A 21,513-nucleotide genomic window follows, 5' to 3' on the forward strand; every position below is an offset into this window, starting at 1 on the left:
ACCAATAAGAGGCTGGAACTAATGGGCCAGGCAGTGATTAAAATAATACAGTTTCCATGTAATTATTTCGGGGCATAAGCTAGCCATGTGGGCGGCTGGGTGCCGGGGACGCAGCCCCGCCACTCATATTACAACACTCAGATTTAATACCTTTTCCACACTAAATGAGCATTTGTGCATAATGCCCAGACCTTTGCTAGTTTGACATGGGACAACAATGCTAGCATGAAGCTTTTCTCCTTATGATTTTAACAGGAACCATGCTTCTGTAGTCTTGTCCATCTCCACATACATGATTTTTTGGTCTTTATTGTCCTAGTTGCTTCTCTTTTGATGTGATAAAACATTGACCAAAAGCAACTTGAGAAAGAAAGGGTTTATTTGGCTTAAAGGTCTATCATTGAGGGAAGCCACGACAGGAATCTAAAAGCAGGAACTGAAGCAGAGGTCATGGAGTAAACTACTTCCTGGCTTGCTACTTCTGGGTTACTCAGCTTGTTCTTTATATAACCCAGGATCACCCACTCAGGATTGGCACGGCCCATAGTAGAATGGGCACATCAACCCTTAATCAAGCAAATGTCCTGATTAATAGACTTGTCTACAAGCCAATTGGTGTAAGCATTTTCTCAGTTGAGGCTCTCTGCTGCCTGATGACTTTACATTTTGTTAAGTTGATGAAACTAATCAGATTGTCTATCAAGTCAGAAACATTCAGCTTTCTATTAAAGGGCGCACCCTTTCTATTAAAGTGACATCTCTTTGTGTGTCTCAATAGGCAGTATAACTACTCTGCATTAGGTAAAATGTAAATTACTTGAATGCAAGTACTATAGGACCAAGAACATCAAACTGGTCACCACCATGGCACCAAGGAGGCTAGTGTTTAGCATGGGGGATACACTGGATAAAGAGATGATTCATCCTCAGGAAGAAAAGAGCAGGGGAGTGTAAGACTTAATCCCACTCCTCAGAATTGCATGGGATGTAAACCTTGTACGTGCTTTGTTTTCAAACTTTGCTTGCCCACAGGTAAGCAAGACATCAGAAAGCAAGACCTCAGGTAAGACAGGACTACTACACTTACTTTCATTGTGATGAACCGTTTGTCTCCACCAACGTGTGAGCTCACATTTTCCCTACCAACGACGACAACAATGGCCAGCACTGCGAAAATAAATATAGAGGAAATTAACTATTGTTTTGTAGGTTCCCACTATCTGATGAGGTAATAATCTGAGGTCTTTTGATCAAAACTTTGAAAATGTGATCAATGCAGCAATGTGACCAAAGAAAGATGGGTTCAGTCCTGCCTAGAAAAGCAGGTGCTGGAGGCAAAGCCCAGATGATGAAGATGGGAGGAATGAGATACAAGGTCAGCAGGCAGTGCAGCACAGTCAGCCGGAGTATCTAGAGCTCTCGTCCATTCTCAGGCCAATAGAACACACCAAGCGAGATGGACCAGATGCTGTGTGGATGCTCCCTGAGCTCGGTGGGAGGCCTGTTCCAGGAAACAAAGAAGCAATGCCTGCCACAGGAGTGGACTCTGCAGTTGGCTTCAGCCTTCTCTGGCATGGAATTTCACATGGGGAGAAAGCTGGCAGTAGTGCTGTGGAGACTATAGTGTTGCCTGTCTTCTCTGACAGGCTGTTGGCTTTTGTGGAAAGATGCTGCCTGTTTGAGTGTTAGTTCAGGTGCAAAATCTGCACTTTTGGAAAAAAAAAAAAAAAGAAAGGTAAAAAAAAAACAACCGTCCCAAAACAAACACAAACAAACAAGTAAACAAAACCAAAATCAAAAACCAAACCCAATAAAAAAAAAAAACTGAGAATTTAGATCTTTTCCATCTTGAATATACCTATGAGGCTACAGAAAGAGCAACTAGAATGTTCCCCCTTTAAATGTGACAGATAGAAATCTTTTGCATGGTGGGTAAGGGTTTTGAAACCACATCTCCAAGCGGCAGATTCATACTCAGATAGGTTCATTCCTCTCACAGAGAACAGTAAGATTTGAACTTTAAATCACTGGCTGTGGGGATTTAAAAAGAGTCATTAGGGGCTGGCGAGATGACTCAGTGCTTATGAGCATGTGCTATTCTTGCAGAAGATGCAGGATTTGATTCCCAAGCCCAGGATAGCAGCAGACAAATGCCTGTAACTCCAATTCCAGGAGATCCAGCTCCCTCTTCCGACCTCTGAAGTCACTCGGCACACATGTGGAGCATATTCATACATGAAGACAAGCATACACATTCAATAAAAATAAGCCCAAATAAATAAATAGAAGGAGCCAGTGACTTCAATTTCTGCTAGGGTAAGATCATTCAATGTTCTCTAAATCAATATATTCCTAATTCAAAAACCTTCTAAAGTACCTTTAAAATTCCCCTAAAGGGCTCTTAAGTAGTTATGTCAACCTTAAAAAGAGAAAATCAGTAATACCTCTTGAGAGTTTGTGTGTGTAAACATTCCTGCATATTTTATTTTTAAAAATTTTTAGTTAACATGTATTTACATCATTTTCCCCTTCCAGTCCCTCCCATGTGCCTGCTTTGAAATGTCTTAAAAATCATGGGTCTGTTTTTCTTTAGTTGTTGTTACATACATAAGCATATATTTCACACACACACACACACAACACTTAACTATATAAATGCAAACTTCTCAGTTGCTATGGTGATAAAGTGTATGCATATGAGATTGGGCTGACCACTTGCTATTGGATGACCAATTGTGGACCCATCCTTGGAAGAGGCCATTTCTACTGCTCTCAGCATCCTTTGGTTGCCTTTTATTTCTTTATCTAGGTATGTGGCATCGTGAAGTTTCCCCCTTTCATATCAGCATCTGTTGATGGTGTACTTCTTCAGGTCTTCTTTAGGGAGCCATTTGTATTTTTGAAAAACAAAACAAATAAACAAGCAAACGTTTTCCAATTTAAATTAGGCATGTGACATTTGGTTGGTAGTTTGAGGCCAGTTTCAAGTATTTATTTGCTTTAGGGTTGTCTTTTCTCAGAACCTTTCTGGGTTTCCTCAGCATTCTGGGTTATTGTCACGATGGGGTTTCCCCTTGATCTTTTATCTAGTTTTTTAATTTCCACTGTAGTTCCTCCCATACTGTGAATAACAAGAAAGGGGAGTTCATTTACATGCTGAAGACCATAAATGTGATCAAAGAAGAATTCAATTAAGGTCTGAGGGTGGAATTAAAATCTACAGCAACATCCACTGTGCAAATATTGAGTGTCTACCTCAGGGTGTGATCAGATGGCTCTGCTAGCCTTCCTACTGGAGAGAATGACTCCTGGGCCGAGGAGGTGGCTCCCCTGTCCTGTGACACTGAAATGCCAGCTTGCTTTTTTCCCTTTACTCCCTGTTCCATGACATTGAAATGTTGAGTTGTTTTCTTCCCCCGTTTTCCTGTTTCCTTCTCAGCTGGTGATTTTCTAGGCAATAGAAGAGTGTTTTGACTTCAGTCCCGTGACATCTCTGACTGTTACTTTGTGCAAGGGGATGAGCGGCCTGGGTTCGCTGGGGTACCTGGGACGGGACATTTCTATGAATATGGGTACAGTCAGTTGGTGGTCACCTTTCTGGATGGCTGTCTCTTTATATCCTCTTTGACTTTCACCACATAGCTACTTCCCCCACTCATTTCTCTAAAGCAATCCTGATAACCTTTTCCTCCCCTGCCCTCGCTCAATTACTATGCAATCAGCACCAGGGAGTTTCCTGCCACATAATCTCCAAGTTAGCATTTATAACATCTTTTGATTGGGATGTGGGGTGCACACCTTTTATCTCTGCACGGAGGCAGAGGCATAGTTATCTAGTGAGTTCCACGACACCTAGGACTATGTGGAGAGACCCTGTCTCAAACAAAACAAAATAACCCTTCCAAATTAATTCATATATCCCTTTACCTTTGACTGAGAACACAACAGTCTCTCCTCTAGGTCCGCCTCATCCCTATACTAAATTATTTCTTTCCTAGTTTGCTGCAAAATGGACTGTCTGTCTGAATGGGGAATTTTTAAAAAGTAGACATACAGATCCGTGCAAGCCACCGAGTCTCCCTTTAAAGGGGTGGATGGGAACCTGTCCCTTACATTGTTCCTGCTCATGTGTTTAGTGCGCCATCTACTGACCCAGTTGATGACTTCTTTCCTTTATAGAAGAAAGGGGAGCCTGAGATTCTAGGAAGAGAAAAGCAGCTGCAGGCTGAGGTGGCTCCCTCTCAGGACACCACCAACTCGTTAATGTAACTGTATCTCAACTTTACTATCGCCCGGGGTGGGCACAGGATTCGGATGTTGTGCACATGGCTGAGAGTTCATGGAATACATGAGAATTCAGGAAAAAGAATGAGATCTTAAAAGACCTGCGGGGAAGGGTAAAAGGAAAGCTGCACAATTATTTCAGAAAGTAGAAACACCAAAGGATAAGTGTTCCAGTTGAACAAACCAACGAGACTCTTTTAGGAACAACGGAAACCATATAGAAATTGAGAGTATATGTTAGAAAGGAAAAGTGCAGGCAGGAAATGAAAGATGAAGGCAGGACATCTTGGTCCCCTGTGCACTCTAAACAATGTTGAACACCAGGTCTAAACTTCAGCTCCACCACCCTAATTATTTGTGTCATGACAAGAGATTCATTGAAACCTGCCTATGTCCAGCTATAAGGTGAGGAGATCACCCTCTTCCCAGCTGTGTTAAGTAACAGACTATGTATGAAAGCACCAAAGACCTTGAAAATGTCCAGCAAACAGGCAACTTGTCAGTAGGGGAAAAGAGAAGAAAACAGCAACAACAAGTAAGAGAAGGGAGAAAGCTTAGGGATGGCAGCACAGAACACATCTGAAAAGAATGAAAACAATACCTAGACTCTACTCCTGAGCCCGAGGCATTGATCCACTTCACCGTTCCAGCTGAAATTAGCTCTGACTTCCATGTATTCACAGCGGTGCCCAGTGGACAGGGCACCTACCTGCCTGGTCCCCTGTGTACTCTAAACAATGAGGCAAGAGTGCTACATCCAAAGTCCCTGACAGGAATTTCCTCAACTCTCTGCTCGGAGCTTGGTATGCAGAAAAAGGCACATGGAACTGGGAGAGATGGAGCTGACTGAGGGCTGTAACTGGGGATGAGGCTTTCACCCATTGAGAGAAGCTATTTGTAAAGCTTAGTTCACAAGGCTTTGGTAAGCCCTGGGTTGCCACTGTTGGTCAGTTAATAATAAAAAGAGAGGTTGGGAGAAATGCTCACAGGGCCTGAGTAGACACTTGGGTCCCTTCTTACTCAAAGTGGAGTCCACACGGAAGATCCAGGATGTGGAAGTTGCCACTGTCTCTCCTGTAGAACCTGGTCTGATTATTTATTTGTGTTGGTGCACATGTATGTGTTGTTATGTGTACAGTGCATATTCACATGTGTGCACACAGTAGCAGGGAGTGGAGGCTCGGCGGCTAACATCAGTCACACTCGTTAGTCCCTCTCCACTGTCTTTTCTTTAATGTGTCTGAATGTTTTTCCTGCATTTATACATGTGTACCATGTGCATGCCTGGGGACTGCAGAAATCAGCAAGTAACGATCTCCTGGAACTGTAGTTGTGGATGGTTGTGAGCCTCCATGTCGGTGCTGGGAATGGAATCCACATCCTCTGCAAGAACAACTAAAGCTCTTACCAGTGAGTCTATCCAGCCCCTCTACCTTCTTTTTTTTTTTTTTTTTTTTTTTTAGATAAGTCTCTCAGTGAACCTGGAGCTTGCTGATTTAGCTAGACAATGATCACCAGGGATCCGAGTGCCCTGATCCTTCTCCCCAGTGGTGGGTGACAGCCTCGGTGCCCACTTTTTATCTTTTTATGTGAGTCCTGGGAATCCAAACTTCGGATTTGTTTCTCATAGTTGAGAAACAAATCCTTTACTGACTGAGCCCTGGTCCCTCACATAACTACTTTTAGGGACTGTAAAAGATTCTAGATTCCTAGAACATCTGAAGAGCTGAATATTATAACACACACACACACACACACACACACACACTGTGTTCACCATCCCTACAGAAGGGTTGGGAGCCAGAATGCCCATTCCCTGATGTAATGTCCAACTGCAGTCTCAGGAGACAGCAGCCTTTGCCTGCGTGGCTAACCTTTTACCAGTTTCCAGCCATCCCAAGAAATAAGGACCAAGAACACAGTAACATGAACCCCAATTAGCATAACATAAAAACAACTTAGTCATGTTTTCCATGGGCTTTTCCAACTTCAAACTCAAAGCATAAACCAGGCAGAAAGAGATAAAAATACATGCGTGGAACTATAAATAGATGTGTGCTGTCTGAATATGCACTGCCAAGTTCTGGGTTCCAAGTGAGCAGCTGTCTCCAAGAAAATCAGTCAGGTGGAGAAACCTGAGGATTTTTCCCTTTAGGACCCTAGTGTGAGAATCAACAGGAAGGGAACCATCCCTGATGGCTCGGTACGGCAAGGAAGGGGTTAAATCCCCAGTCCTCCCATTCTGAAGTGATTTACAATGATGTGTAGTGTTTCAAAACTTTCCCCAGCCCAAGCACAACTCTCTCCCTTCCCACCAGGTTCACCGACTCTCCCTGTACTGAAATGGAAAGGAGGCGTGTTTTGCTGATCTGGTAAATTCTTAGTGAAGTTTTCTTGATTTCCAGCGGCTGCTGTTGTTTTGAGTTTGGTTTGGAGCAAACCTGAGGTAGTCCTGACATTTCTGGAATGGAATCCAGATGAGGAAGAAAAAAATCGGAGGAGACGGAAGAAAGAGGATAAAAAAAGGTGGGGAGAAATAAAGGGAGGAGAGACGGAAGGAAAGGGGGAAAACTCCCTTTCCCCACATTCGCAGTCCCGTTTCCCGCAGCCTGGAAAACATATTAATCCCAGTGCCTTGACGCTCGGAAACAAAGGGACTCGGCCGGACTGTGTGGGGAAAGGGAGATAAGAAAGATCTTGGAACTTCACAGAGGGCAAGAGTGAGATTCAGAAATCCCTAGGACTTCACTTTAAGGAAAACCCCCGTGGCAGCAAAGGACCAGCTCCCACAGACCCAGGAGAAATTACAGACAAATGGAGATGCGAACAGTCCCCTGGAGGAAGGCAATTTTCACCTCGTCTCGCTGGACCAGAAGGTAAAAAGACACAGCCAGGCAGGAAAAGGATCGGTCCAGCTCCACAGGCTGAGCTTCCTGGGGCCGCTTTCTCCAACAGGAGCTGCAGCACACCCCTTTTGTATTGCTCACCCTCCACGAGAAGACGGAGGGCTGGAAGGAAAGGAGTTCATCTAGGAAACTGTCCTGGGGACCAAACTTTCCATTTCTCTGGAAAGCCTGTGCACTCCACCTCCATGAACCACGACGTAAGTGCGCAATCTTTGCTTTTTTGCTGTTTGTTCTGCTGTTGCTTGTTTGAAGACATGAAGTGTGAATGTTGTCATAATTACAGCACTCGGTTTACAGGGTCTCTGGTGCATCCAGAGCACAGCTGAGGTAGGGCAAGGATGCCTGCCTCCCCACCAGTGAAGCAGGGCTGGATTCCTGCATAAGGACTACCTCTGCTGAGCCCTGACAGTCACAGAAGCGTGAATGCAACAGGTTCTCACCCTGCTTTGTCTCCTCTGCCCTCCCTCCCTTTTCTTCTCTAGCTACCCCTTCCCCTTGGCCAAGATAGAGAAATAGATGATGCCCAGCTCTGTTTGATATTAATGATTTTTTTCTCCCTTCTCTCTCTCGAATTATGACTCCTCTGCATTCCCAAGTGGATAACACAATGATGTGGAAAATGGGACCGCATTTCACCATACTGTTGGCCACGTGGCTGGTGTGTGGATCAGAATCTCATTCTCCTATCTTGGAAAGAGACAGTCAGACAGTGCGCAAAGTCTCTTTGGCCTCTCCAATCAGCACTAGGTCTGCCCGATATCTGAGGCATGCAGGGAAGTCCGGTGGAACTGAGAAATCTACTCAGGAAGAACCAAATCTTCAGCATTCCCAAAGGAGGAAGAGTGTACCAGTGTTGAGATTAGCTCACCCGACCGTGAGGCCAACCCCCTTAGGTGTTTATGGAGTCCCAGTCAGACCTGAGTTGAGACCAATCGCTAGGAGCTCTCCGCGTGAGATGGTCCGTGATGAGGGGTCTTCTGCTAGGTCAAGAATGTTGCGTTTCCCTTCTGGGTCCAGTTCTCCCAATATCCTGGCCAGCTTTGCAGGAAAGAACCGGGTGTGGGTCATCTCAGCCCCTCACGCCTCAGAGGGCTACTACCGACTCATGATGAGCCTCCTGAAGGATGACGTGTATTGTGAGCTGGCTGAGAGGCACATTCAACAGATCGTGCTCTTCCACCAGGCCGGTGAGGAAGGGGGCAAGGTACGAAGGATCACCAGTGAAGGCCAGATCCTCGAGCAGCCCCTGGACCCCAATCTCATCCCAAAGCTGATGAGCTTCCTAAAACTGGAGAAGGGCAAGTTTAGCATGGTGCTGTTAAAGAAGACTCTGCAGGTGGAGGAGCGCTACCCTTATCCCGTCAGGCTGGAGGCCATGTATGAGGTCATTGATCAAGGCCCCATCCGTCGGATCGAAAAGATCAGACAGAAGGGTTTCGTCCAAAAGTGTAAGGCCTCAGGCATAGAGGGCCATGTGGTCCAGGAAGGAAACAATGGCGGTGGAGGAGCTGGAAGCACGGGCCTGGCCAGTGAGAAGAGGAAAGAGGACCCAAAGAGAGTACAAGTCTATCCCACCAGAGAGCCTCAGAGAAAGCTGGCCACCACCAAGGCAGCCACTCCCCAGCCTCCCCCAACCCCAAGGGCCACCACTCTTCTTCCTAATCCAGTCACAATGGCCACTCGTGCCACATCCCGGATGGTGACAGTAGCTGCAAGACCTACGACCACGACTGCCTTTCCAACCACCCAGAGGCCCTGGACATCCCGGCTGTATCCTTTCTCAGTCTCCCACGGGCCTCCTGCAACAACTGAGGTGACCACGGCCAGGGGCACTTCCGTTTCAGAGCAGCTCCACCCTCTATCTCGGAAGGAGCAACAAAGGGAGAAGCCACAGGCCACCAGGAGGCCCAGCAAAGCCACCAACTATGGGGCCTTCACAGCAGCCCCGCCCACCACTCTCTGGGAGGGCAGCACAAGAGCTGTGGGCACAAGTCGTTTCCGCGACAACCGGACAGACAGACGAGAACACGGCCATCAGGACCCAAATGTGGTGCTGGGTCCTCACAAGCCCTCAAAGGGGAAGCCGCCCAAAAAGAAGGACAAAATTCTCAGCAATGAGTACGAAGCGAAGTACGACCTCAGCCGGCCCACGGCCTCTCAAGGGGAGGAGGAACGGCAGGTGGATAATATTCCCTCCCAGAATGCAAAGGAGTCGAAAAAGCCCGAAAAGCTCGGGAAACCTGAGAAGGAGAAGAAAAAAAAGGGGAAGGGTGTGAAACCAGACAAGCTACTCAAGAATGAAAAGCAAGCGAAGAAAGCTGAGAAAAAGAGCAAGCAGGAGAAAGAAAAGAACAAGAAGAAGAAGGCTGGTAAACCAGAAGAAGATAGCTATCAGAAGCCCACACCAAAGCAACTCACACCAAGTCCCAAGAAGTCAGTGAGTGACCTGCTGGGCTCTTTCGAAGGCAAACGAAGACTCCTCGTAAGTAATCTCTTTGGCGTTTTTTCCCATGTGCTGAGGTGGGACATTGACCGGTTTGTTGTATTGTGTATGTTATAGAATCAAATTTTGGATGATAGCGTGGGGCTGAGCCTGCCTCATGTCCAGGAATGTTGGGGGCTGGGTGCGGTGGCTCATGCCTTTGATACTAGCACTTGGGAGACAGATGGATTTCTGTGAGTTGTAAGTCAGTCTGGTCTACATGACGAGTTGGTTGCTGTGATTGTCACAGACACGTTTTAAGCTGGTGGGTAGGTATTCTCTCTTCGGGAAGGCTGCCTCCTCCATTGCTGTCCCAAATTACTAGGAAGAGCAGAAAGAATCCCAGGATGGCATGTGGACTGAGCTCTTTGCTCTGGTTTCTAGAGTCTCAGAGGTGTGTATGAATTTGGAGTCAGCTGTCAGTTTCTCCTTAGGCTGTATTGGGAATGGGTATGTGTGCCCATGTTGGGGGAAAAAGGATAAGTCATCCACACTTCTGTTTAGCCTGCTGTTCTGGGTACCACTAGTGTGCAGTGTGTACATACATATCCAGAACCTTCTCTTTGAGCATTACTTGCCACTGCCTATAAAATGGTAAAAGGATTTAGATAAATTGGAAGAAGGCTTTGGGCAGGAACAAGCCAACACTAAATGGAAGGTCTTTTCTCATCAAGGACAGGACATGACTCCTCTTGTTTATGACTCCTTCTGCATGCCTCCATGTTTCAGATCCCCCGCCCCCCAAGATTTCTACTGTAACTCTGACTTTGTAACACCACAGTGTTAGCCTGGGCTGCCAAGGGGGAGTTTAATATGTTACACATAATATACAGTAAGAGACCAGCAAGTTGATATTGGGTGAGGCAAGTCATGAATGCTTTCCTTAGATATTGGTGGATGGAGCCATGTAAGGTCATTGTGACCACCACACCCATCCTCCTGAGCACAGGATCTGACTCCTTGCCTACATTCATCTTGCACACTAGATAGGCACCCTTCTCTAAGGCATTCCTCAAGAATTTTTCATTTTGCTCAACGTGGCCTAAATTTGGATTAATGATCTGAGCAGAGAGGCTCTTGACGGCAATGTATCTTTAGTGGTTTCAAAATGTTTAAATGCACATTTGCAGTGTTAACCAGAGCAGGAGCCTTTGTGGTATTTGCTCTGGCTGGAGCATGTCCTGAGTTTTCTTTTCATCTCCATCAATGGAGGTGTCAGGGAGTAAAACAAAACCTAAGGTCTGGCTGATTTTGAGAGACAGAAAGAGAGAGTCCCAGAGAGAGAGAGAGAGTCCCAATAGTACTTTCTGTAAGTTCATGCATTTTAAACCAGATTTTTCAAGTGACTGCACAAATTTAGGCAATCAAGTGATAGTCTATTTGTTTAAGTAGTTTAACAGCTGCTTGTGTAATCCCAGGATCTACAAACTGTCCCAATTAGAACCATGAGAATCACTGATTTAAAGTAGAACTCTAGCCAGTACCTGGATATTTGTCCAGAATCTGTGGAGCCAAGCTGCTCTCTTGGGGGCGTGGGAAAGCCTTACCACTTGAGTTTCTTCGCCTGCTGAGTACCTGGGACTTTGCCCAGCCCACTAAAGCAGCCTCTCACCCAATTCTGTCCATTTAGACAACAAGGCAGGCAGAGCACTCCTCGTGGCTAGAGTTTAAGCACAGAAAGAAGTAATCAATGGTAAAATGTCAGGATTGTAATTGTGCACCCGCCTGACAAATACTCTCATTGCCCCAAGCGGGTAAGTCAAAAGAAAGAGGTTTTCATACTTGATCCCTGGTGTTAGCTATGCCTTCGATTTCTCTTGCCTGCACCCTGCTCTCTGTGTTAGGGATCGGGGTGCCCAACTGGGGCTTCTCCACTTTTAACAGTATCCCTGGTCATAAATTGTTATCAAATGAAACTCAAAGAATAGCTTCTACTGATGTCATATGAGGCAAGGCAGAAACCAGCCGGAATTGCTTCTGCCTATGTTAGCTCTTTGGAGCTAGCCAGAGAATCAGGTTTGTTATTAGAAAGAAAATGCCAACAGGGCACAGTTCAGTCTGTCAGTCCTGAGTGGGGCCAGCTGATCATATCACGCATGTGTCTTCTGAAGTGCTAATGATGTATGAAGAGAGAATGGGGTAGAGAAGATGAGATGGAGCTGCCATGTACCAAACACAATGCTTCCGGGTAGAAGGCATTACTCATGCATGAATCCCTTCCCACTCTCTTTTCCCATCAGTCTCTGATGATGTTATTCAGGAAGTGTAGTGATTCAAAGAGCATTCAGGAAAGCTGAGCAGTTTTGAGCTGTTAAAGTATGGCAGAAAGCATGGGCTTCTAGCCTTCACTTAACCTGGTGTGCTCAGCCTAAGAGTGGCTTTGCATTCCAGGAAATGGTGTGGGCTTTCTGGCTCATTTCTCCAGCTTTTCAGTAACCAGATCCCTGACTCTAATCTATTGTAACCCCCTGGTGCTTTGTATTCATTCACGCTGTTCTTTGAATATGAAAACATCCCCTAACTGCTGTTTAACCGATTACTCAGGATACTCTAGCAGCAACTGCGTAAATTGTGGTTGAGCAAATGGCTTCTTCGAGGCCTTCAAGCGCATTGCAGATAGATCCAGATGCCGTGCTTTTAAGTCAGAGCGCAATCCTTTAAGACCTTTGCCTATCGGTTTCTTAAAAAGAGCAGATTCTACCCATGAGACGCTTTGTTGAAGCTTTATGGTCTGTTCTCACAATTCCTACAAAGAATAGCTTATTTACCTTCTTTCCTAGATGAGAAACCACAAGTTTAAATTTCTTGAGAGGTTCACCCAAGGTGTGTTAGCTATTATGTAGGAAAGACCTTGTCTCTGTTCAACTTCAAAGTCAATCCACACTCAACCTCCCTTCCACTGGGCCTTGGGAAGTATATGCCTCCCCCCCAAAAAAAATGGGAAATTGGAGAATAAAACTGTCCATTAATAAAGTATGAACATTTAAAACTTCATTTTGGGGTTAGTGAGATGGCTGAGCAGGTAAAAGTGCCTTCTACCAAGCTTAGCAACCAACGTGAGTTTAATCACCAGGTCCCACATGGTAGAAAGAGAACATCTCCCACAAGCTGTCCTCTGGCCTCCACATGCATCGCAACTCCCCACACCCCACATGTAGTAAATAAACAATATAAACAATAAACTATAGTTTTTATAACTTCATTTTGAACTTTGAATTAACAAGACAAGTGAAGAAATAGTTACATTTTTATGGGAAGTGCAAAGGTGGGGGTCACTGCATTTCCTACTCAGCTCAACTCCGGCTCTCCAGGCAGTGGGTGGAGAACAGTGGACTGAATCCATTTTTCTCTTCCTTCGATCTGTTTGCTGCCCATTTGGGGGCTACAGAGATGGTGGACAGCTATCTAGCACTAGACTGCTGGTCCTTACGGACGGTAGCTAACAGACAATCATTTGGTGGCGCTTAGATGCGCCCAGTGACAGCTCACAGGGACCTTCCATATGTTGAACTGTACAAATGCAGGCTCTCTTTGCCGATGGAATCTCCTACAGTCCGAGTGGGCTAATATCGTCAACTCTGCCACAGAAACCTGGGAACTGAGATAGCAATCTACTTACTGGGTATAGTTTTATAAAAGGGTTTAAAGTTCTGTTTTACAAGGCAGTCTCCAAGACTGAAAGCTGGTTTATGGAATCCTTTAAAAAATCTTATGTTTCAAGCCTCACAGAGTACTCGGACTAAGCCAGGACTGAAAATATGTCAAATCTTCTGACTCCTGTTTGTTCCCTTTACTTATACAACCAGGTTTCATTCTCCTCTAGGACTCATTGACCCAACACACCATTGGAACAGAAACACAAATCAGATCACAGGACAACTGTAAATTCAGGACACATGCACTGAGTTATTGCCATTGAGCTGGCAAGAGACCAAATGACAGGACCCTTCACTGACGAGTACTGTGGTGTTCCTTCTAGGAAGAGAAAACTGGGAACAGTTTCCATTTTAAGCAGTATTAGAACTGCTGCCAAGCTGAGAAATGGTAGATATGACAGAGATGTCAACACACAGGGAAAGGCTCTGACATGTCAGGTGACCAGCTGCTCCCAATTCCGTGTGCAAACTCTATCAGCAAATGAAGTGTTAAGAAAAGGCTTTCCGTCCGGCTTAGGGGCTTTGTCTAGATGCGTGCATAGTCAGGGATCTTCATGCTTCTGAGTTCTTTCTGCCCTGATATGAATGGACTGATTTCTAGCTTGTAGAATGTGGACCTGACAGCGTGGAACACAGAATATCTTCATGGTCTGAGATCTTAGTGCTTTAAGGAACTTGATGTCAACATAAAATATATGTTAAAAGGGGATATAAAATGTCCACGTGTGCTGTGCAGACCTGTAGAACTGTAATTAAAAGGAGTGAGTCTTTGAGATATGGTAGTGGAGGAGGATGTGGGAGGCTAGAAGACATGGACAAGCGCAGATGATAGGAGAGTCAGTGAAGAAGTCAGAGGCAACAGGCATGCATGTGTTTGGATGCATAGCGCCGGACAAATATGCATGTATATTGTTCAGTTCCTGAGACTTATGAAGTTTGCAGAGAGGTTGCTCCATGGTAAAGATGACAAAGGTGAGAGGCCACAGGCTGTCCAGGGGTTGAAGTAAGACAAAAATGTCAGGCCTCCTTCTCTGATGGTAAACATCACCCTTTCCTCTGTGCCACATTGCCCAAAAGTTGCTTTTATTTCATGGATGGAATTGGTCTGATAACAAGTGTAAAGAGAACGCATAAGCTCGGGGAGAGAGCCTGCAAGGCCAGAAGCCAGGAATTGAATCATGCAACATGAACATCACCTGCCTGGTGACTTAAAGCATCCATGGGCAAAAGCTCCAGGTTAAAATAAGCCTGTGAGGATGTCCTTTCTCTCAGGTTCCTACTGGGCATCCGTGGTCTGACATTGTTGTATACTTATGTGGAAGAAGCTGGCATGTAAGGGAGGAAGGGCATCTCTGAGATTACATATTGTCTGAAATTCTTAGTTATACATGCCCGGAAGGAGAAGACTGGAGGAAGCTTTGAGAATTCTTAAAATATGGCTGTGGACCACAGGGCTCCATGACAAAGGATGAGGCAAAGAAAGGAAGCCTGTGTGTGGATACGAAGCAGAGGACAGTAATCATCACCCATCTAGTGTCTGGGAAGCTGTGTCGTGGAACTTCTAGAACATATTCAAAATACAGGCCAGGAGTTCAAAATCTTGAACAGTCAATTTTTTATCTTTGTTTTCAGTGTTTTATGTTCTAACTTAAACAAGATTTTGCTCATTACAAAATGGTCTGTTTATGAACAAAAACATGCCAAGAAAGAAAAAGAAAAATCTAGAGTATGTCAAGTTAAAATAAAATTTATTCCTTCCCTTTCAAAACACATATAGCTAATTAAAAACAAACTAACAACCGAAAATATGATCAATGTATCTTTTTAGAACCACCCTAATTTGTTTTTTCTTCAGGCTAAATCTGAATCAATGAATGAATTTTAAGCAGTATGAGGAATTTTAATACTTTCCCTCATGGAAAAGTATCTCTTAACACATATTTCCTGCCATTATATCCATATGCACAGGCATGGAACACAAAATCAAAAATGAGCTGGAACATGTCTACTTAAAATGATGAACTAAAAAATTTCTTAAAAACCAAAACCAAAAACCTTTGCTACTGTTCCACTCTAAGTCTTCCAGAAGCATTTAACTTCCTGGAGGGAGTGTTTAGTCAAGCACAGAGATTTCAGCAAGGAAAGCTTGTAGGTATCGATAAACAATTCTGAGGGAGAAAAAAAATAAACAGCAAGATCAATCTGGAGCCAAATTTACTGGCCATTTTTGATTAAAAAAAGTATTTGACAGAAGTTACCAGCATAGTAACATCTCCCACCAAAAATGCTAAACTGCTAGACACAGACTTTAGAAAGCGTTTATAAGTTTTGGGTGCATAAATAGAAAACGGATTGTTAAATTTAAACATGGCTGAATGCAGGAAAATGTTTACAGGAACAAAAATTATAGAAGCTTGCTTCCAAGCCCTGTCTATGGTGAGCCAACAAAGGATGCCTGGACAGAGCTCACTGTAGACACCATGTGAGTTCTCTTGGTTCCAGGAGATCAACAAGACCTGGCCGTGATCAGAATGCATCTTCATGTCCTCCCTCTTCCAGGACAAGCAAAGTGCTGCTGCCCATTCTTGGCATGTGGGAAACAGGTTTAGTCTCAGCTTGGAAAATCTGTGACATTGGAGAAAGTTTCAAACAAGGAAACTAAAATGATCAAAGTATCAGATAAGTTTTCCTGTTAGGGTAGATTCAAAACATTGTGACATTCTAGAGGATACAAGACAGCCTAGGTAATTAACAAAATACATACACATATACATGCATATACACAAGCATACATCCACACCCATACAAACATGCATACATTCATACATAGAATGACCAAAGCATACTTGTTGTAAACAAAGCAAAATAAAATACAGTGTCCCTGATGGCTAGAGATCAAAATACCTCAGCTGTATCTTTTCTTCAGAAGTCAGGAGTCAAAAAATAGGTTTGAAAATCCCAGATCTACTTTAGAGGCAAGGTTAAAGTGAGACAGTTAAAGCCATCCTGATGGGGTAGGGTTGAGCTCTAGTATCAGAATTCCTGCCATGGGCCCAGTGTGACAACGAATACCATCTGTGTGGCAAAATATAGCCCCCAAAGCCACCATAAATACTGTCTTCCAGGTTGCCTAATAAAAATTCTGTTCCACAGTGTGCAGGCCTGGCTCTGAAACTCTTTAAACATTGCGGAAGTGAAAAAACATTATTGAACTAGCCTGATTAGTTAGTTAGGATAATGGAGATCAAAACAGAGGAAGGCAGATAAGTATTGTGTGTCAGAAATTCATGGAATGTGACAGATTTGAAGAAGAAATGTTTCTGTGTGCCCATAATAGGAAAGCCACAGTACAGATAAAATGAAGGTGAATTAGAGAACTGAGGAGACACATCAGAACTAGGGACTAGGTTCTATTTTACTTTAAAAGAAAAGATTTTTTAAAAAAAAAAAAAGAGAGAGAAAAGAAAGGAATGAAGGAAGGAAGAAAGGAAGGGAGGGAGGAAGGAAGAAAGGAAGGCAGGAAAAAAGGAAAGAAGGAACGAAGGAATGAAGGAATGAAGGGAGGAAGGAAGATAGACAGTCTAAATGGTCATTTTTGTCTCAATTATGCAACTGTCTAAGAAAGCAGTTTACAGTTTAGATGCCCTCTGCTCTCAGTTGTCTCTGGGTTCGGGGCCTCCTCGTGACCTGAGCCCTGTGAACTAATGGCTGCTTATCCTCCCGTGCCTCCAGCTGATCACCACTCCCAAGGCCGAGAACAACATGTATGTGCAGCAGCGGGATGAGTATCTGGAGAGCTTCTGCAAGATGGCTACCAGGAGGATCTCTGTGATCACCATCTTTGGTCCCGTCAACAACAGCACCTTGAAGATTGACCACTTCCAGCTAGGTGCATTAATCATTTATAATTTTGTTTTTTGTTTGTTTGTTTTCGCCTCTTATCTGTGGTGGGCCTGTTGTTATGGGAGAGGTCTTCGGTGGGGGTTGGAGGAGATCAAAAGAAACACTGGAATGTCTGAAGGGTCCTCTGGCTGTAATGACAGAGATGATGTCTGTCTGGCTATCTATCTATCTATCTATCTATCTATCTATCTATCTATCTATCTATCTATCATCTATCTATATCTATCTGTTATCTATCATCTATCTATCTATCTATCTATCTATCTATCTATCTATCTATCATCTATCTATATCTATCTGTTATCTATCATCTATCTATCTATCTATCTATCTATCTATCTATCTATCTATCTATCTATCTATCTATCTATCTATCATCTATCTATAGCTATGCAGCCAGGAACACTCTGGCTTAAAGTGTTAGCATTTTGAAACAAAAATATGTAATACCCTCTCCCTTTTTTTTCAAGTCAGAAAGATGGTGGGAAATGAGAAAAGTATAATATGATTGGGGAGAATGAGAGAGCATGCAGTCCCTTTCACTTGGGTCCTGAGTCCTCTTCCCTGTGAGCAGCGCCCGTCAATATGACTACGTGCTCTATGCTACAAGTGATTCATCCCATCAGACATGGGGACCTGCCAGACCCCTAGACTCTGGCAAGCCTGGGGAGGTAATTAGCTAGAGTTAGAAACGTTAGCCTAAATGAAAAGTCACTGAAAATACGGGTTGAACTTTACCCAAATCCTTTTGGAGAGCGGAAGAATTTGGCTGAACTTTAGCGTTTTCACAATTTTCATGCTGATGGTGTGTGTGAGACTCATGAGGCACTGCTGGCCTCAGGCAGCTGAGCACTTCACAGCTGTTCCCATGGGCTTGCTGAAGAGTCGCTGATGAGCTAAGCCTCGCGTTCAGAAGGCTGGAATCAGCCGGGCGATGGTGGCGCACGCCTTTAATCCCAGCACTCGGAGGCAGAGGCAGGCGGATCTCTGTTAGTTCGAGACCAGCCTGGTCTACAGAGCTAGTTCCAGGACAGGCTCCAAAGCCACAGAGAAACCTTATCTCGAAAAAACGAACAAACAAACAAACAAAAAAATTGACCAGAAGGCTGGAACCAGAGGCAATGGCTTCTTTTATGTTTCTCTTATGCACAAAACATTTTATGTAACAATTTTGTGTGTGTGTGTGTGTGTGTGTGTGTGATTTTGGTAATTTTTTTATCCCCAATTACCCTCTCTCATACCTCCTCCCTTTCCCACTGAAACCCTTCTTCCTCACAAAAGTTTTATCTTTTAAAAAATCTTTTTTAAAACATTAATTCACTACTTTTGTTGGTTAGTTATAATTAAAGTTCCTTGAATTAATTCTTTATATTTCATTATTCTCTATATTTTTCATAGAATATATATTCTATACTTCTGTAAGTATATGAAAAGATTAACATTTACACAAAATAATATAACATAGCTCAGATTTTTCTGATGCGAGATCTTGGTACAAATGGCACATCTGTCCTAATGATGGTGTCAACTTGATTTGCATATGAACTAGTTTTCTGAACTATGGATTTTAATTATGACAACATTAAAATAAAATCTATTGTCTTAACAAGTGTTCTGCTGTAAAGTATAATAGTCTAAGTATAGGCACAATGCTACCCAATAGTTCTCTGGAATGTGGCTGTCCATTTTCAGCTATGCGTTCTCTTTCATTAGCTCACTATCCCCTGAGTTGGCTCAAACTACAAATAAATAACACTCTTCTTGGTGCCCCATCATAAATCACCATGGATAAGAAGGTGATTTGTGAACTCTATCCCTCTGCAATGTGGATGTTTAGAGATAGGAATACTGTCCTTAATCAACAATACCCACTTATGGTGACACACACCTTTAATCCCAGCACCTGGGAGGCAGATGCAAATGTATCTTTGTGACTCTGAGGGTAACCTGGTCTACATGGTGAGACTCTGCCTCAAAATACTAAAAACAACCCTCAACTAAAACCAACAAACAAAAGAAGTCACTCTGGAGGCCAGTAAATCCACATCCAGAGTATAATTTATTTGTTATGTGATCTTGGGCAGGTTAGCTATTATGTCTTTAAAGAAATCAAGCCTCCTTCACAGGCTGTGGTGAGGATGAAATAAGATTGTGTGGACACACCGCTGCTGGTAACAGGCACTATTTTTGTGGCGTCCTCATCACCATCGTTGAATCAGGTAGCAGTTTGGAGATCAAATGAGTTGTCACAGTTGTCACCAGGAAACAATTGCTATAGCTCTCTGCTGAGTATAGAATGCTGACTTGCAACTGCTCTTTCGGGTCAGATTGCATTAGCCCTCCTGATGATGAACAGAGAAGCCCAAGAGTGTAACAACAGAAAGGCATATTTAGTGGTTAGCAGGGATTCAAACTATTTGCTTCCCGGAGTTTCACATAGTCGCTTGAGCCAGCAGGCTCCATGACACTCCAGATGTCTGGAGAGGAAATGGGCCTTCAATCCAGCACAGACTGGTGCTGGCAGATGATGAAGGTCCTCCCCAGCCAGGTGTTCTCGGTGTCAAAAGTGCTACCTACCAACTCTTCCACGGTGTTCCCATTCCTGCCTTAGTTCAGAGGAGTTTGGAAAAGTCATCAATCCTGGTAGAGTCATATTCTAAGCATCTGGTACCGCCTTGGAAATTTTTAGCATTATTCTGGTGTTTTCTAGAAATCTGGATTGAATGTGAGCTGTGGGGGATGAGGTGCTGCTGCTCTTGTTGTTTTCCTGATTTATTGCAAGTCAGGTCTTGTAGTTTACAACTTGGTCTGCAAGAACGAGCGACAGCACTGGGCTGATTTAGAGGCAGGGGAGGATCTCTCACCTAATTCCTGGAAGGCCCTTCCCTCCCTGTGCTGTGACCCAGGTTACCCTTGTGAGAAAGGCTCGCAGCTCTTTCAGCCAAGGCTGGGAGTCAGTTATGGGAAAATATAACTTGGCGTGAGCCGCCGTCTCAGTGAACCAAATCCCAGCTTTGTCTGATTTTCAGCTGGAAGTCTGTTCCATGGCTTTACTTCTCCTTAAATATGAAGCAACTGCTGTGTTTTACTAGGCCTTGAAAGCAGACGCTGATAACCAGACACAGTGTAGGCTGCCCTCATCCGCTGGTCCATCTTGTTAAAAGTAGTTGTAACATCTGATGTGGACCTAAAACACTAGGAAACTTAACTTAAGGATTCAGACATTAGTCTAAAGAAAGTCATGAGGCTTGGGCAAATTCCAATGCCCTCTGGGTTTTGTTAATACAGATGTATGAGATACTAAAATAGATCCACACATAAAGTCATTCTTTACTGTTATTATGTAAAATGTCACTGTAGCATAAGAGTATTGGTGTTGAGTGGAAAGGTCATAGACAGAACTGATCAATATAGGAAGAAGTTGCTCGGTAACAGTTCTTTATTAAAGGATAAAATGAGGAAGAAGAATATAGCAGGTGAGGACATTTTTTCCCTAGAAAAATATAAAGTTGAAAATTACTTTGACATTGGTATTAGATCCCCAAATATTAAGGGCTAAAACACAAGGAATACTTTAAACTCCCTTCCTCTCTTCTTCCCCCCCTCCATCTTTCCCTCCCCTCACCCTGCCATGAGTGTATGTGTGTGTTTATATGTGTGTTCTGTCCAGATGCCTCACCTTCCCTGAGTGTGACTACATTCAGAGGCCATAAAAAGACATCTGATGTCTTCTATTACCCTCTACCTTATTCCTCTGAGACAGGGTCTCTCGTGGAATGTGAGCATAGTGTTTCCACTAGGTGTCCCAGTATCTGCCCGTTCCACCCACTAATGCTGGAGTTATGGGTTTTTACGTGGTTAAGGGATTTTAACTTAGGTCTTCCTGCTTGCACAACAAGTGCTCTTGCCTGCTGGTCTACCTCCCCAGCCCTGATAACTTCTTCTGAAGGAATGACTGTTTAAGGGTAATTAACAAAAGGGTGGAATACAACAACAAAAAGAGACTAAGTATAAAGTGTTTATATGAGTAAGGAATACACACTGATAATTTGTTTTGTTTTATTTTTTCGAATCAGGGTTTCTCTGTAGCTTTGGAGACTGTCCTGAAACTAGTTCTTGTAGACTAGGCTGGCCTCGAACTCACAGAGATCCACCTGCCTCTGCCTCCAGAGTGCTGGGATTAAAGGCGTGTGCCACTACTGTCTGACAACACACACTGATGAATTTTAAATTAACATTTATAAAGAAGAATGACAGAATACATGCTAGCCTAAAATATTCT

General features: G+C 43.8%; 1 protein-coding gene across 2 annotated transcripts in view; it reads left to right on the top strand.

Moving 5' to 3' along the window:
• Positions 1-6,338: 6,338 nt before the first annotated feature.
• The window catches only part of Ccdc80 (coiled-coil domain containing 80), a 33,565-nt gene continuing 18,390 nt past the window's right edge, over positions 6,339-21,513 (top strand). The window contains exons 1-4 of one of the 2 annotated variants that reach the window (XM_057765659.1): positions 6,339-6,487; positions 6,603-7,387; positions 7,787-9,672; positions 17,061-17,217. In XM_057765659.1, the coding sequence (XP_057621642.1) occupies positions 7,798-9,672; positions 17,061-17,217 (2,032 nt within the window). In that variant the 5' untranslated portion in view covers positions 6,339-6,487; positions 6,603-7,387; positions 7,787-7,797. Of the gene's footprint in view, positions 6,488-6,525; positions 7,388-7,786; positions 9,673-17,060; positions 17,218-21,513 lie in introns of those variants that run through there. The other variant, XM_057765658.1, reaches the window with a different exon arrangement.

This window comes from Chionomys nivalis, chromosome 3, assembly GCF_950005125.1.
Source record: "Chionomys nivalis chromosome 3, mChiNiv1.1, whole genome shotgun sequence".
In the NCBI taxonomy this organism is placed as follows: domain Eukaryota; kingdom Metazoa; phylum Chordata; class Mammalia; order Rodentia; family Cricetidae; genus Chionomys; species Chionomys nivalis.